The sequence below is a fragment of the Herpailurus yagouaroundi genome, unplaced genomic scaffold (assembly GCF_014898765.1).
Source record: "Herpailurus yagouaroundi ecotype Mexico unplaced genomic scaffold, PumYag 250, whole genome shotgun sequence".
Classification (NCBI taxonomy): Eukaryota; Metazoa; Chordata; class Mammalia; order Carnivora; family Felidae; genus Herpailurus; species Herpailurus yagouaroundi.
Window position 1 is genome coordinate 18,915,437 of NW_024412467.1, and position 16,109 is coordinate 18,931,545.

Sequence of the window (16,109 nt, forward strand, 5' to 3'; positions counted from 1 at the left end):
TATTTGTGGATTTGCTTTCTTGTTAAAATGTATCTGAAAACCCCAAATGAATACTCGCAGCGCATCTGAGGACATGCACAGAGAGGAGAAAAACTGGAGTTGCCCTCCGCGCATTCCTGGCTATGGCTGAACGCAATGCTACCCTGCCATCTTGCTTCAGCTCCCATTGTACGAGTGTCCTTCTGCAGTATATGTAGAGCCATATTTCTAGCATTTCTGTGCTTTTTGCTGGTGATTTCACGGCTTAAAATGGCTCCCAGCACAGAGTTAACATGCCACCTATACTACACAAGTGCAAGAAGCAGTGATGTGCCTTGTGGCAAAAATGAATGTGTCAGGCAAACTTTGTTCAGGCGTGAATTACAGTGCTATTGGCTGTGAGTTCACTGTTAATGAGTCAGTGGTATTTTTTTTTTAAATGTTTATTTTTGAGAGAGACAGAGAGAGAGAAAGAGAGAGAGGGAGAGTGAGTGAGCAGGGGAGGGAAAGAGAGAGGGAGATGCAGAATCTGAAGCAGGCTCCAGGCTCTGAGCTATCCTATCAGTGCAGAGCCCGATGCGGGGCTTGAACTCACAAGCCGTGAGATCGTGACCTGAGCTGAAGTCGGATGCTTAATGGACTGAGCCACCCAGGCGCCCCGAGTCAGTGGTATTCATTCAGATTTCCTTAAACAGAAACAAAAGTTTCTGTACTGATTAGCTGATGAAAATGTAGACAGAGGCTTGTAGGAAATGGTACCCTGTGTTTCCTCTAGGAACAATATTTAACATTCGCTAATTCTGTGTTTGCTGCAATCTTCAGGGACAATAAAGAGCAGTAACCGATCCCACATTCACTCTCCAAGGGCTTGTGTTTGAGTCCAGCTGCACCCAGAGAAGTTCCATGTGTTTGTTAGGGCACGAATCATGCTCCCCATTCAACATCTTTGATACCCGGTTTTAGACTCTTTGAGGCAGAGCAAGAACTTAGATTTTTGCATATCAAGCTAAAGCAGAATTCTTTTAGGATTTATGATCCTTTGAGGCTTTTATGATTATTTCTCTCAACTGCTCACAGATGTCTCGCCTACCCTAAATTTGACAGCAATTAAAAAAAGTATCTATCTAATCTGGACCACAAACAAGACAGCCCAACTTAGCTTTCATAGAGATTATTATTTTTTTTTTTAGTGTTTATTTTTGAAAGAGAAAGAGAGAGCGTGTGCACATGGAGGAGGGGCGGGGGGTGGGGGGTGGGGACAGAGGATGCAAAGCTGGCTCTGTGCTGACAGCAGAGAGCTTGATGTGAGGCTCGAAGTCACGAACCATGAGATCAAGACCTGAGCCAAAGTTGGACACTTAACTGACTGAGCCACCCACACGCCCCTCACACAGATTATGCTTATAAAAAAATTTCACAAGCTTATACAAAATTCTATTGATTATAGGAAATGATCGCAAGTATTACTGACATAAACAGGCTGGGTATAAATAATACTGACTCTTGGTATCATGCAAGTCGACTGCAAAAGGTGAGCAGGTGAGCCTGAGAACTGGGCTGCAAACTTTGTAAGCTGTATGACACCTGGTAAGTAGAAAGTTTTTGAGTATGTACTCTTATCCGTTTGTTGTTTAACACACAAATGTGTGTGCGTGCGTGTTATGTGTAGGTATTTGCACATGTCAGGTAAGTCACAAAATACAAAAATAAACATTTTTAAAGGGTTAGATAAAAGGTCTATCATTTTTTCTTCTACTCCAGAGACCTTTCTGAATACCCTCCCTGAGTCTACTGCACCAGTGTGACGCCTGCTATGAAAATTCAGTGTGGGGGCACCTGAGTGGCTCAGTGGGTTAAGCGACCGACTTCGGCTCAGGTCATGATCTCTCAGTCTGTGAGTTCGAGCCCTGTGTCGGGCTCTGTGCTGACAGCTCAGAGCCTGGAGCCTGCTTCGGATTCTGTGTTTCCCTCTCTCTCCCCCCCTCCCCCCTCACTTTCTGTCTCTCAATAACAAATAAACGTTAAAAAAAAAAATTAAAAAAAAAAAAGAAAATTCAGTGTGAGGGACAACAGAAGTCAGTTTTCTACAAGGGAGTAGAGTGTCTCGTAATGTGGCAATTAGAATTTACTGCACTTCTATCACAGCTGTGAGTTTTCAAGGATACCATTTTCTCACTTATCTCTCACATGTCTATCCCTTCCTTCATTCTCTGGTTCACTTTCAAACCCCTCCCATCTATGGCATCTAGGTTAGTTTCACACATAGTAGGTGCTCAATAAATACATGGCTGACAACCAGCACCGACCACATGCTCTGTGTCCTCCCCCGTGGAAGGTACCTGGGGAGCGGTATGGGATGGGCTCAGGGATCAGGGACAGTGGGGGAGGGGAAGCGGAGGTCGTGTGACCTTGGACCACTCATTTCATCTGCATTTTGGCTGCCAGCTGGGCAGAATTTCCCAAACAGGCCTGAGATAGGAATCTGCCTCCTCATGACCTTCTTTGTATAGTGAGAATTAAGTGAGAGTCTAAGGACATCTGATGCCATAAGCCTTGAGAGCTCTTCCCCATCCTTCTCTGGGCCTGTGTTTTCTCATCTGTAAAATGGGCATTTTTAGAGCTACTATCAGTGACGGAGAACCAAATGCTTGGGAACCTGCAAGGTGCTATTTAACCATTATCGTACACTGCTAGGAACAAGAACCATCAGGAGTAGCCCATTTCCTGGGCACTGTAGCTAACATGAGAATGCAGGGAAAATGAATTTTAATTGCAAAGGATGTGTTCTCTCTCTTCATTCTCAAGAACTCCACCATTGTCTCCACTGCTTCTGTTTCATCTTGAGACTCACAGGAGAAATGCATGTCCTTCCTGGTTGCCACCTGCTCCCCCCCCCCACAGCCCCCACTCCTGCTCCCCCCCTCCCCCAACTCTTGCTCCCCACCGCCAACCCCGGGCCTCCACTCCTGCTCCCAGGGCCACAGCTCAGAAGAGAAGCACATGTCATCCCAGCATGCACGTGCACCAAGAGCCTTCTAAGTAAGACCTAAACAAGGCCCACATCCACAATTTCACACCTCTGTTTTCATGGGATTCAATCAAAGCACTACTATTTCACTTCTGAAAAGATACAAATGTCATCTTGCAAACAAGCGGGGGGAAAGTGGCAAAAAAAAAATCTGCTTTGAAACCAGAAGCATATTGTGAGGCTAGTTAAAAGGAAGAAAATAAAACCCCACAGAAAAACACTGCCTCCCATCTTATGCTCGGCACCTGTTGGCAGACCTTAAATAAAACCAGTGTGGAAAACCATCACCCAGAAACATTTGGGCGGGTCTTTGTCAGCCAGAGACACTCCGGTTCAACCAGCCTTCCCAAGGCCCCTGGGGAAAAAACACTTTGCAACTGTATTTCTAAAGAGCTCTTCAAGGACAATGGAGGTCACTGTCAATCTGCGGGCGATGCTGCTTGTTGTAGGCTCTGATCCTGGGGTATTTGCTAACCTCACTTGGGCTTGTCAGTCTTCATTAAGACCACAGCCATTGGTCAGGTGGTCCCCGCAACTCTCCCTTCACCCCGGCTTGTGGGATCTCTCAATCCTGCCCTGGATGGTACTCCACGTACTCATGGACCATACCATTGCAAAACGTTCAGAAGGAGTAGGGCTGTACTTTAATCATCCTAGGACCAAGGACTGTTGTAGGGCAGTTTCATCTTGCGTGTGATTTTGACAACTTGCCTGAGGGAAATCTTACAAACTGAGATTGCTTTTTTAAAAAATTTAATTAAAAAAAATTTTTTTTAAAGTTTATTTATTTTGGGAAGACAGAGAGAGAGAGAGTGCAGGCAGGGGAGGGGCAGAGTGAGAGGGAGACACAGAATCTGAAGCAGGCTTCAGACTCTGAGCTGTCAGCACAAGAGCCTGACGCGAGGCTCGGAATCATGAATCGCAGGATCATGACCTGGGCTGAAGTTGGACACTCAACTGACTCAGCTACCCAGGTGCCCCTCCAGTTATAGGATTGAAAGATTCTAACAGGGTGCCCGGGTGGCTCAGTCGTTAAGCATCTGCCTTTGGCTCAAGTCATGATGTCACAGTTCCTGAGTTTGTGTCTCACATTGGGTGAGCATGAGCCTTAGGTAAAACACAAGCCCCACTTTGGGTGAGCCCTGCTTCTCTCTCTCTCTGCCCCTTGTTCACTTGTGCACCTCTCTCTGTCCCTCTGGAAAAGAAGAAAAAAAGATGCTAACAGAACTCCACTGATACTTCTAAAAACAAAAGTTTCTCTTTTTGGGTGGCACCTGTGTGGCTCAGTCAGTTAAGTGTCCAACTCTCGATTTTGGCCCAGGTCATGATCTCATGGTTTGTGAGTTCAAGCCCCAAGTCAGGCTCTGTGCTGACAGAGCCCCTCTCTGTCCCTCCCACACTTGCATGCACACAGGCATGCTCTCTCTCAAAAAAATAAACAACAAAAAATTAAAACCCTCCTTTAAATGTTTTTATTTTTTTTAAATCACATACTGAAATAAATTACTCAAAGGGAAACAAAAACTCATCAGTGGAAAAAACTCCCAAGGACAAGGTGAGGTTACACATCAAACAGGAATGAATGCCCATACGGACATTCGGCCCACCCTCAGCTTACACACGCACACCCATACACACCTGTATGTGAGCCCCCAATCATTCTGCTCACAGAAACGGTATTTCTGCACCCCAATGCAGTTCACCAGAGCCAATTTCACCCAGAAAACACGTGAATTCCACCACATGACAGCATATGCTTCCATAAGAAAGAAATTTGAATTCAGAATACTGGAGATTTTACCATTCTCACCTCGGCACCTATGACAGCCCAGCCTCCCACAGAGCTGCTCAGTCACAGCGGCTCCTACTCCTGGGGTGGGGGCCCCACGGCTGTGTTAGGGTCGGGCGGCAAGGCAAGAGCTATGGTTTGGGGCATGCAGTCACGGCCTCGTAACAGCAGAGGCAAGAGGCACAAGGCCTGCAGCTTATCTGCTCCCCCCACCTTCCTTAGCACCGCTTGCAAGGTCACCGGAGGGTATGGGTAGGTGCGAAGCACAGATAGGAGGGGGCTGGGGTGGGGGTCTTAAGGGAGTGAAATGCCTCCCAGCAGCATGTGGGGGTGCTGTGAGCTAAGTTTCCACTGTGGCCCCGGGGGCTGGAGGGCTGCACGGCAACCACACAGAGCCTTCAATATGTACTTTATCCACAGCCCTTCCTGTCCCTTCTCCTTCAGAGATTAAGCAAATAAGCAAAATCACACAGCACACTGGCCCTGGCCTTGGCGGGCCTGGACAGAGCACATTCGGAGCACAGTCGGAGAAGCCTGAGTCTCACGGGAACAGTGAACTAACTGCACTGGTCTTGAAGCCACACAGAGACCCAACCACTCCAGCCACAGCTCAGCCCCTGCCCCTGGCTGTCACAGGCACACAGACAGCAAGGCAAGGACAGAACAAGCCAGCTCCAGCAGGTCAAGGAAATACTCTCCTTCGTTAGCTGAGGGGACTGGCTGTCCTTTTAATTCTCAAAGGACTTTAATGAAAATGAATGCTCTTATTCATACCCACATCCACCACCAGTCTTAAAAAGACAAAAGTCAGAATTTTCAAGTCACCGAATTGAGGACTGACCCCTCTCACAGTATGCCTGTGGTAATGAGGCAGAACACCGTGGTGTCAGTTCTTTTATTTATTTACTTATCTATTTATTTAGTTTTTAGTATTTATTTTGAGAGAGAGAGAGAGAGAGAGAGAATCTGAAGCAGACTCCATGCTGACAGCAAAGACACCCATGAACTGTGAGATCATGACTTGGGCCCAAGTTGGATGCTTAACTGGCTGAGCCACTCAGGCACCCTGACATCAGTTCTTTTATAACACACGCCCTTGTAAGAAGACACTACAGCCTTCCTTCTTACTTATTTCTTCAAAGAAAACTATACGTAAGCCTGTGCTGGGGTAGAAATGCAGTGTGACAAATGTGCTACTACAGTCTGGGCATTCTGGGTAGGGAACGGAGGAAGCCCTAAACAAAGCCAGAGGTTTGGAAGGCTCACAGCAGAGCCAACAGTTACACATCAGGAATAGCTCTCACCTGGGGCGCCTGGGTGGCTCAGTCAGTTAAGTGTCCGACTTCCGCTCAGGTCATGATCTTGCGATTTGTGAGTTTGAGCCCTGTGTTGGGGTCTGTGCTGACAGCTCAGAGCCTGGAGCCTGCTTCCGGTTCTGTGTTTCCCTCTCTCTCTGCCCCTCACCTACCTGTGCTCTTTCTCTCTCTCTCAAAAGTAAATAAACTTAAAAAAAAAAAAAAAAAGGAATAGGTCTCACCATTAAGGACACAAGCCTTGAAATTAGCAATGTGTCCACGCCCTTTGGAGCGGGTTTCCAAAGTACTTAAGATGAGAAGGAAGCATGCGCACCTTTCAAAGATGAAGAGTCAAGCCAAGGTAAATCTGAAGGCAAATGTGTCAGCAACGGGATTTACCGAAGTGGAGAGCGAGGCCACAGAGAAGCTTTAAAACAAAACCCCCAAATCATGTGGCTAAACAATTTGGAAATTAGCTCCTCCCAGTGCCTGCTACAGTAGTGCTGTACTCATCCGGTGACCACAACTCTCTGGGCCAAGAAGAGAGCTCTGAAGTCAACCAAAAGCTCAAGAGCAGGCGAAAGAGATAAGCAGCGCCCCCTCCAGGCGTCTCCCCTTCACACCAGTATCACATCTACCATCATGGCAGTTAAGGGGGGAAAACATGTATTTACTATGCTAAACATATTTTGGAAAAACTGCTTCGGCAAATCTCAAACATTAGGAAACACCTTTCTTCAGGATTCTCAGGCCTCCCCAACAATCTAAGGAAAATGATGTGTGGTTCCACTATTTAAGGAACCTTCAAGCTTCCGTCAAGTTCCTTCAAGCTTCTGTCTGGCTTTCACAGTTGGATTACAAAATTTGGTAGGTAGGACTCAAACCAAATTTAAACAGCCATTCAGCTTCCCAATCTTTACGAAAGCAGAACTAGAAAAAAGCAGCTCTTTGTAACAATAAAGACTAGAAGACAAACTGCTTTTATGTTTTCTGTCAATTATAAATAGTACCTGGGAGAAGCCCTGGAATTTGACTCTTCAATGTCCTAGGAATGGGATACCCATTCCATGTCTGTTGCAGTCTGAGGACTGGCTTGCCCCCTTCATCCTCGCCACAAGTCCTCAAATGCATTTTCCAGATGGGCAAACAGCGTCGGCTCGCCCGGGGGGCCAGGGAGATTCCAGGTAGCAGGCTGGGCTGGATGGAGCTAGTCAGCTTAACTCCACTTTGCTATGCTTCTGTTCAGAGAACAGTGATTTGCAGATGCCCTCAGCTCCTTCTACAACCCATGGCACAATCTTACTGTCTGGACACCAGACAGGGGCTCACCTGTGAGCCTTCCCTGCCACTAATACTCCCTGAGCAGCCAGAGGGCCCAGCCCTTGTCATCAGAACCTGTGAGATACCTTGCTGAGAACACTCAGCTCACCCTGGCTGCTTCCTTGATATACTGAATTTCTTGCCCATTACATTGTTTTAACCGAGAGACTGACATTCCTTCTTAAAAGGGATTTCATGCTCCATTTTTTCCTGCTCTGTCTCCAGAGGCAAGAAGGGGTAAGTGCAAACAACCTCTCCTCGGAGCCCCACCCGGTTCAGACATTCCTGCCCTGGTGCCCACCCTTCCCCGCCCTCCCTCCCGTCCAGCCAGAGAACTGACATCCAACAGCTGCACTAATCTCTCCCAGTTGCTGGGAGCAACAGTGAGGGCCCTGTGACAGGGCCCTGGCCGGTGGCTGGCGGGTGGCGGCTTGCCCTCCCCACACCCAGGAATCTGCCAGACTGCACACTGCGTCCCGACACCCTGCCCGGACGGTTCAACCAACCAGCATGGCGTGAAGTCAGGGCGGGTCAGAGGCACTTCACCATGGGCAGGTTAAGTGCAGAAGCCGGTGGCCGCCTTGGCTCTGAATAGCCCAAGTCGTGGGGAGGCCACTCCGGCAGGGTGGAGAGGGGGATACTGACAAAGGTGCCTCCGACTTCCAGGCTGGCCAGGGGGACATGTCCCCTGCCTCCTCACTCAGCCCCTAGCACCATTTTAAAGCTGCCTCCACTTGGCCAAGCCATGGACCCCTGGGAGTCTTAAGTACAAGATACTGATGAATATTTTTTATACCCTTTTCCTTATTTTTAGGATTACATTTAAGTGTGGGCCCAGTGCCATGTGAATTAGTCTTTAGGGGCTCCCTGTAGGTGATGGGGGTGTGTATGGGGAGGGTGGTGCAGTGAAGGGAGCCAAACATTCCTTGGAACACTTGAGAATCCAGAAGAAAGAAGGTTGTGGCACCTCCCTCCACCACTAGGATGAAGGGGGTGGCTTTCAGCCTGGCCTGCGTGCCTGTAACATCACTTATCCTCATCGTGCAGGTGCAGGACAAGCTCTCATGCAGCCGGAAGGGTGAACCTGTCAGAGCCCACTGTATTCCCCACATGCTAATTCTTGACATAGATTTAAGGGCATCACCTTAAAACTTTTCTTACTGACAATCAAGATCAATAATTTGACCAGGCAGAGGAGAGCCTCCAGCCTCCACCTACAGGACACAGTGAAGTGTCACAACATCCAGTGCAAAATGTCAAGGGAAGCTTTACACTAACTGGATCGGGCTCCCTCTGCTTCGACAATAGGCAGCTTGTGCCCTTCATGGCCCTGAATGTATCCCTTTCGCTTTGTTTTAGAACTTCCCATTTACTTGTTTCCTGACTGGCCCTGGAGGGGCTCTGTCTCTAACATCATTGTATTTTTTTCCTTCAAGTCTGGTGGAGTGCCTGGCACACAAGAAACACTCAATCATTTGGATACGTTTTAACTAAAATAATTTAAAAATTATTCACCACCTGACCTTTAATCGAGAAGCTGCCACGTTAAGATTATACAGTAAGTTTTGCTATATTTTGCCCTTGGCAGTAGTCACAGAGCCATGGTAATCACCCAGCTGTCAACCCTCCTGGCCCAGCCCCCACCAGCCTGAGACAAGTCATTCAGACACAAGCCCAGGGGCCTTTACAGCCAAGCTGCTGCCTCGGTGCCCTCCCTGCCGTAGGTGGGCTTGTCCTGGACCTACACCTGTGTGGTGGGTTGCTGTGCCCCTGAAATGTGGCTGGTTCAAACTGAGATGGGCTGTTACTGCACCTCACTCACTGAACTGCACAGGCCTTGTATGTAAACAGGAAGGTAAAACACGTCCCCGACAATTTTTATACTGATTATGTGTTGATGTTGTATTTTGGTATCACTGGTATAATGAACAAAGAAACATGATTAATCTTGCCTACTTCTTTTTACCTTTTTAAAGTAAGTGTTTATTTATTTATTTTGAGAGAGAGAGAGAGAGAGAGAGAGAGAGAGAGGACATGAGCGGAGGAGGGACAGACAGAGACACAGAATCCGAAGCAGGCTCCAGGCTCTGAGCTGTCAGCACAGAGCCCGACGCGGGGCCTGAAGCCACGAACCGTGAGATCATGGCCTGAGCTGAAGCTGGATGCTTAACTGACTGAGGTACCCTCTTTTTACTTTTTAAAATGTGACCACTAGAACGTTTATAGTACTGTCCCTCACCCCTGATTCCAAATGCCAGCTCTCAATAAGCCCTCCTTGTCTAGGAGGATGTGGATTTACTGTTGGTCATGTCTGGGCACAAGCAATGCCCAGCACGAAGAGCTAGAATCGCTACCAGCAGCTCCCTGTCTTCCCTTTGCTTCATGCTAACACACACTTCATTAATTTGAAACACAGAGGAAGGGAGAACAGCCTCAGCAGTTGCACGGGTTTGGATCTCCAACACTTTTTATTAAGGGATAACAGGCACCTGGCCAGCTTTGGGGGGTGGAGGGGGTGAGGGCAGAAGAGCGAGAAACCAACAGCTGTTTTGAGTTATAAACTTTGTGTTTGAACTGGTAGCATCCCACTGTGGTTCTGCTGCCTTTGGGGTTTGCAAATGGAGTTGGTGTCTATTTTAGCTCTGGGTTAACAAGCAGCCTCTCCCACCGGCTACTGTCACAGTTCACTGCCTGGCTGGGCCCTGCCGGCTCATGCCTGCCCCCATGGCCTCCTCTGATAGCAGGCTATTATGTGGAACAGGAGAGCAGAGAGGAGAAAGGGAAATTAACTGTGTTCTGTAATCAAGTCCCTTTGGTTTCCAGACGCAAGCCCCACCCCTCACAACAACAGCCACTAGTTGGGGGATGGCTTGCTCACCACCCACCCCCCCACAATGGATGCGCTGTGGGCACAGCGTCTGGGGGCTCCCGTGGGGTGGAAGGCTGCCAGAAGGGGCTGAGGCCCAGCCAGGCTACCGAGCAACTCCAGTCAACCCCTCTCCAGACAAAGGGCATTATTCCTGAGTAGGCGAGGAAAATAGGCAGGACTTGAGGCTCAACTTCACAGATCATCTGCCCTGTTGGCCTTGGAGTAACGGCAAGTGAATTGCCCACCAAACTGTGTAGAACGGACAACCAGTGTCCAACGCAGGGCCCATCCCCACCTCTGAATAGCAGGCCCAGCCTGTCCCTGGGGCAAGTGCTTGTCCAGAGGGCCCCGCTGCAGGGGAACCCACTCCCTCATCCAGGCCACCATGTGAGAAGGGGACACTCGAGCGTCCTCTATCACTGCTATACGTGGTGCTGTACAGGCTCCAGCTGCTCAAAAACCTCTCGTGAGACTCAAATTATTTTTCCTGTAGGACAGAATTATCCGGAAGGGGACAAACGGGTAGTTCCAAAGATGAACTGTGATCCCAGACTAAAGCACGAAGTGAAACAAAACACACAGACGAGCTCAGAGACAGGCACTGTGTTCCCTCTGTAGTGCCAGCTCGCGTGGCTATCCGGCAGCAACGTGGGGTGGGGGGCGGGGTCCCACGTGCTGTCTGCTGACTCTGCCCACGACTCGCCTGTCTGGTCACTTCTCCTCTGTTTGCTCAGGTCCTCGGTTGAGAAAACTATTTCAATATTCACCACCTACCACAAGCCCACATCCTGGGGATGCTGCGGATGCTAATGAAACCATTAACGTTCCCAAATCTCTCAGGACCAGAGGGCCCGCAAAAGGAAGAGCCAAGTGCTTTTTCTTGGTAGACAAAAGAACAGCTGTTAAAGAGACCAACCCCTAGAATTTAAGGCCGGAAAGGGAGCACAGGGACTACCTGGTCCAGCTCTCCTTCAAGGTTCAAATATAGCTGATCCAGGCCCCATGTGAGTAGGATGGGGTCCAGGGGTTCTGACCACCAGTCCCTGCCCTCTCCTACACGGTCTGCAATTCCCCAAGACGGGGGAGTTATGAAAAGACATTTTGTAGCACTTCAACTGCTCAGCAGTTTAAACTTTTCATGGATTCTTTTTTCCCCCTAATGGAAAAAATGTCAAGCTGATGTGATTAAGTGTAATCGTCTGACGTGGCTTTAAGCCGCCATAGGGTTGGGCTTTTCCTACAACACGGAAGCCTTCAACCTGGTCAGACTTCTGTACTCCCAAATCACACCCAAATGCCTTGTCCTGAGGAAGGAAATCTGGCCCATACGTCGGTGAGTTAGACAGGTGTCCAGATTTCCATACTCCCAAGCTGCCTTCTGAAGCCCAGAGCTGCGGGCACAGAGGCGCTCGCCTCCGCTCTGGGTGAACCTTCGTCTGTGCCTTGCAGGCCACAGCTTCCAAGTCTTCTAGCGCCCCTATGGCACCTGGTTCTTTTCAATGCTCGGAAACCGTGGCAGTAGCATTTTAAAAGTGGCAATTCTGTAGGAAAATGTTCCAGACCTGTCACGGAGAACACAGGACTTTCTCCCTGATGAGGAAGTTCTCCGAGAAGATAAGGAAGGAAGGCCAAGTCCACCTTGTCCCCGGCCCTGCCCTGAACACTGCTGGAAACTCCTATCACCATCCACCTTCTCTGCTTGGGCAGGCGAAGAACCAGGAAAGCTGGAGCCAGCAAAGACCACAAATGGAACCCAGAACAGCAGAACAATCATGTCTCACTATCTTACTGTGACAGCCTTCACGTTAGGCTGAGTGTCTTGCACGAAGCAGAACAGAACTCCTCTTACCCCAAACTGCTTTCTCAGGTTTCTGTGCTACCAATCCAGTTGAAACATGGATGAGCACCTGGCATGCCCTTCCGTCCTTACCACACTGTTGCACAAGCTAACAATCACTTGGGCTGCAACACCTTTGGTGTTACAGACAATGTGCCTGATGCTCAAAAGCCCCCTGTGACGGGGCACCCTGTGCACAGCGGACTCTCAGCAAAGGCTCCAAGGGCCCTCCCAGCAGCGAAATGGAAGTGCAGTGAACCTCGGTGAACACACCCTGTGGCTACAGCCACTTCTTCCTTCTGACATTTCTCAGCCTGGTTTCTTTCCTGCACCATCCACCTTTCTTACTAGCTGCCTTGCTGTCATCAAACTCAAGTTAAATCCCATTAGCCCAGTTTGGAGGACTGGGAAATAAGGACAGGTCATAGGCCAGAAAGAAACAGAAGGAAAAAGAGCTTTCCAGAGTACAGCTGTGTCCCACCCTTTCTCCTACCTTAGTGGGTTATCTGAGTGGGTCTCCATGTGGGTCTCCAGTCCATACTTGCAAACGAACTCCTTGAAACATATTGGGCAGTGAAACACTTCGTCCACCTTCTCCAGGTCACCCGCCTGCCCGTCTTCTACCATCTTGGGGAAAGGGAAAAAAGTGAAGTCAGGAAGGTGGTCTCCCACATGGGTCTGCTTCAGAAGAGAAGCCAATACTCAATCCAAATCTAAAAGGAAAAGGAGGCTTCCTTCCTAGGGATTAAGGATGCTACTGACAGTGCTTTATTCACACAACACCTACCGAACGCTCCCATCCATCCACCTTCAACCCACTCATCCATTCAGTAAACGTTTATGGAGCACCTAGTATCTGACAGGTACAGAGAATCAAAGAGTGAGGACAAGAGCCCCTAATACGTATGAAGCTTCCACTCCAGCTGGAGAAACAAAAAAGCACAGAGCTACGAAACACGCTCTTCATCTCTTGGGGCTCAGGTAGGGGGACCCACAGAGAAGTGCACACGGGTACTCTTTCCTGCAGACACCTTATAAAACAGTGTGGGAAAACACAGGTTAAAAGCTTAGGATGGATGTCTGCCAAGTCCCCAGACTGTGAAAATAAAGGCAGAGGTATTTCTGCCAGGAGTCCAGTGGTTAGGCACATGTGTGCGGGAGCAGTGAGAACCTTTTTAGCAGGTGCTGGGTCTTCTTTCTCTGACTCGGCATCATGACTCAGCTTCCTCTTGGAGGACAGCCGCCTGCGCTTCAGTGGGGATGGGGGCGCCGTAGCTGTAGCACTGTTAGGGTCCTTCTCATGAATCTTCATATGTCTGGAAAGAACAAACACACGTACACACAATGTGATTTAGCAAAAAACCGAGTTGGCTTATTTTTTTTTTTTTAACTTTTTGTATTATATATTTAGGGGTTGGTACCTACATTTTCTTTAAGGTATGGAGTGTAATTTATACAGTGATTTCTCTCTTTTTAAAGCTTTATATCATCTCCCTGAACCCCTCCTTGAAGCTCTCACAAGTGCTATCCAAAAATGGCGCACAGTGCTTTGCGGTCTGTTGGAAGACGTTCATGAACTTCACGGATGCTAATGAGATAAAAGACCATCCGATTTGCCAGGTCTGCTTGTTCAGACGAAAGGTACTCTTTTCGGACACACAATGCTACAGAATAAAGAACTCCCAGATCTGGCCAGCTCCTAAATCAAGCCATCATTCTGCATCTGCCACCTCACAAATGCCAGTGGTATGTGTTCTCTTCTGCTTTTGGAGGCACGCTGGGGGTCAAATCTGAGAAGTGCTAACACAGGAATGTCTGCAGTGAACCGGAAAGACTTTCTGTGTCTTTCATAATATTACATGGATTTATGGATTGTGAGAGTAGCGGGGGCAACGGGTTGAGTAAATTGCATGTTGCAATCCTGACATCTGCAGGGCCAGGAACACACATGTAAGAAAGCATTACACATAGTCTGTACCTCTGCTCCAAAAAGGGAGCTTTATAGGTGACCTGATTTAAGTGACCTTACTTTATCAAGTTCTAAAACAAACACCCTATGGACAAGGTCCCAAGGCCTATAAGGAGAGAACGAGATTACAAAAAGACAGTCAGTCTCAATTTCCTTACTCTGTGACATCAAGGGTTTGGTTTTCCTAATGACAATCGTCATCACCATCATCATCTTTGGGGTTAAACTGTGCCAGATGGAGGAATGGAGACCAGCTTTTTAGAAATAGCTCTTTTCACAGGATTAGCTTACTGGGGAAGCACTTAGGAAATGGGAAAGATGGCAAAGCTTTCATACATGGTCTGGTCACAACTCTAGAAAGAAGTACAACTCAGCTCAGCTCCCTCTGGGCTGTGCCTTCTTCAGAGGGGACAGGCCGGGGGAGGACAAGGCTAAGCAGCCTGTGAACCCCCAGCAGTGGCAGCAATGAAGGTGTGTGGGCCGACGGTGCAATGACGTGGCTGAGTGTGTGCCCACCCCCCCCACAACCCTGCCCCACACTACCTGTGAATCCTCTTTTCTCTGGGTGTGTGGGGGTGAGACCCTGGGTGCCTCCTGTTCCGGTTCTATAGACATACTCTAGGAGGTGGAGGGCCCCCACACTCGCCCCTGACAGTCTATCCCCCAGCCCACAGAGCCATCCAGCAGCAGGCTGGATATGGCCTAGACTTGGAGAAGATGGGCCTCAGGCCGAGCCTCTGTTCTCTGGGTGGGGGCTGGGGGGTGTCACTGTGGTGGAGTAAGCAGATCTAACAGGAGAAAATGGAAAAAAACACAGACAAGCATCATGCCCATGTCCACATAATTCCTTGCTAATATTATCAGGGAAGGATGATTTATTATTAATTCTTGGTCACATAAAGCCTCAGGAAAGTTCTGGGGAACCAACTGCCCTGTCCTTTCTTTTTTTTTTTTTTTAATGTTTATTTATATTTGAGAAAGAGAGAGAGCGAGTGAGCATGTGCAAGCAGTGGAGGGGCAGAGAGGGAGACACAGAATCCGAAGCAGACTCCAGGCTCTGAGCTATCAGCCCAGAGCCTGACGTGGGGCTTGAACTCACAGACTGTGGGATTGTGACCTGGGCTTAAGTCGGAAGCTTACCAGACTGAGCCACCCAGGCGCTCCTACCATTAGCCCTGTCCTAAGTAGCCCTCCTCCCTCATTCCAAGGTGACTGGGATTTAGAGACCATCACTTACTATCAGCATTGAGAGGAAAAAAGGAAAGGGCTGGCAAGTTTCTTTTGATATTTACTGTATTGCATATTCCAATTCTAGAAGTGTAAAAAAATGTGTTAAAGCACCTAAGAGCTAAGGAAGTATGAAAAATACTAAGATATGTAAATGAGTACCAAACCCTTTCAATAAATCACTCAAAATTAATTTAAAAACGAATACCTTGTCTACAGCTGACAGGTTACTTGTGCCCGGTAACACGAGGCCACAAAAAACCACAGAGAATACGGGAAATCTGAGACTGACAACTAACTGTAGGTGGCTCACTAGCTGAGCTCCACCTTTTTTATCATATGATCCGCACGTTTACAGAGTGATCCTTATTATCCAGATCTGAGATATGTGACGGAAGCAGTTTTCACAGAGCAGAGGATGAGGGACAGTAGTGGGCACGTGGTGAGAACCTATCTGGTGGGAAGTTTACAGATTCTCATTTCTACTTTGCAGAGGAGGCCGGTGCGGTGTGGAGAAGCTGACATGCCCGGGACCCTCCCAACCAGGACAGACCCAGGTGTGCTGGCTTCAGAGTCTGAGCTTTGCCCCCTAGACTGCCTCCTAAGGCCAAGCCTTTGATCTGCATTCTGGACCATCGGAAGGCACCTCAGGGCTACAGCCTGACCCTGGACACCTCCTCCCTGAGTGACCACAGTCCAAGGCCTAGCGGTTGGTACTGAGCTCTAGCCAAACGTCAACAGGAAAATGAAGGGGCCACTGGTCAGAAACAGATCATTCCCCACCTCCGGTTCTGCC

General features: G+C 48.6%; 1 protein-coding gene across 6 annotated transcripts in view; it reads right to left on the minus strand.

Moving 5' to 3' along the window:
* The window catches only part of RREB1 (ras responsive element binding protein 1), a 184,116-nt gene that overhangs the window by 24,783 nt on the left and 143,224 nt on the right, over nucleotides 1–16,109 (minus strand). For all 6 annotated transcript variants that reach the window (XM_040460336.1, XM_040460337.1, XM_040460338.1 and 3 more), the window contains 2 exons: nucleotides 13,289–13,433; nucleotides 12,611–12,744 (listed from right to left, as the gene is read on the minus strand). In XM_040460336.1, coding sequence (XP_040316270.1) covers nucleotides 12,611–12,744; nucleotides 13,289–13,433 — 279 coding nt within the window. The remainder of the gene's footprint in view (nucleotides 1–12,610; nucleotides 12,745–13,288; nucleotides 13,434–16,109) is intronic.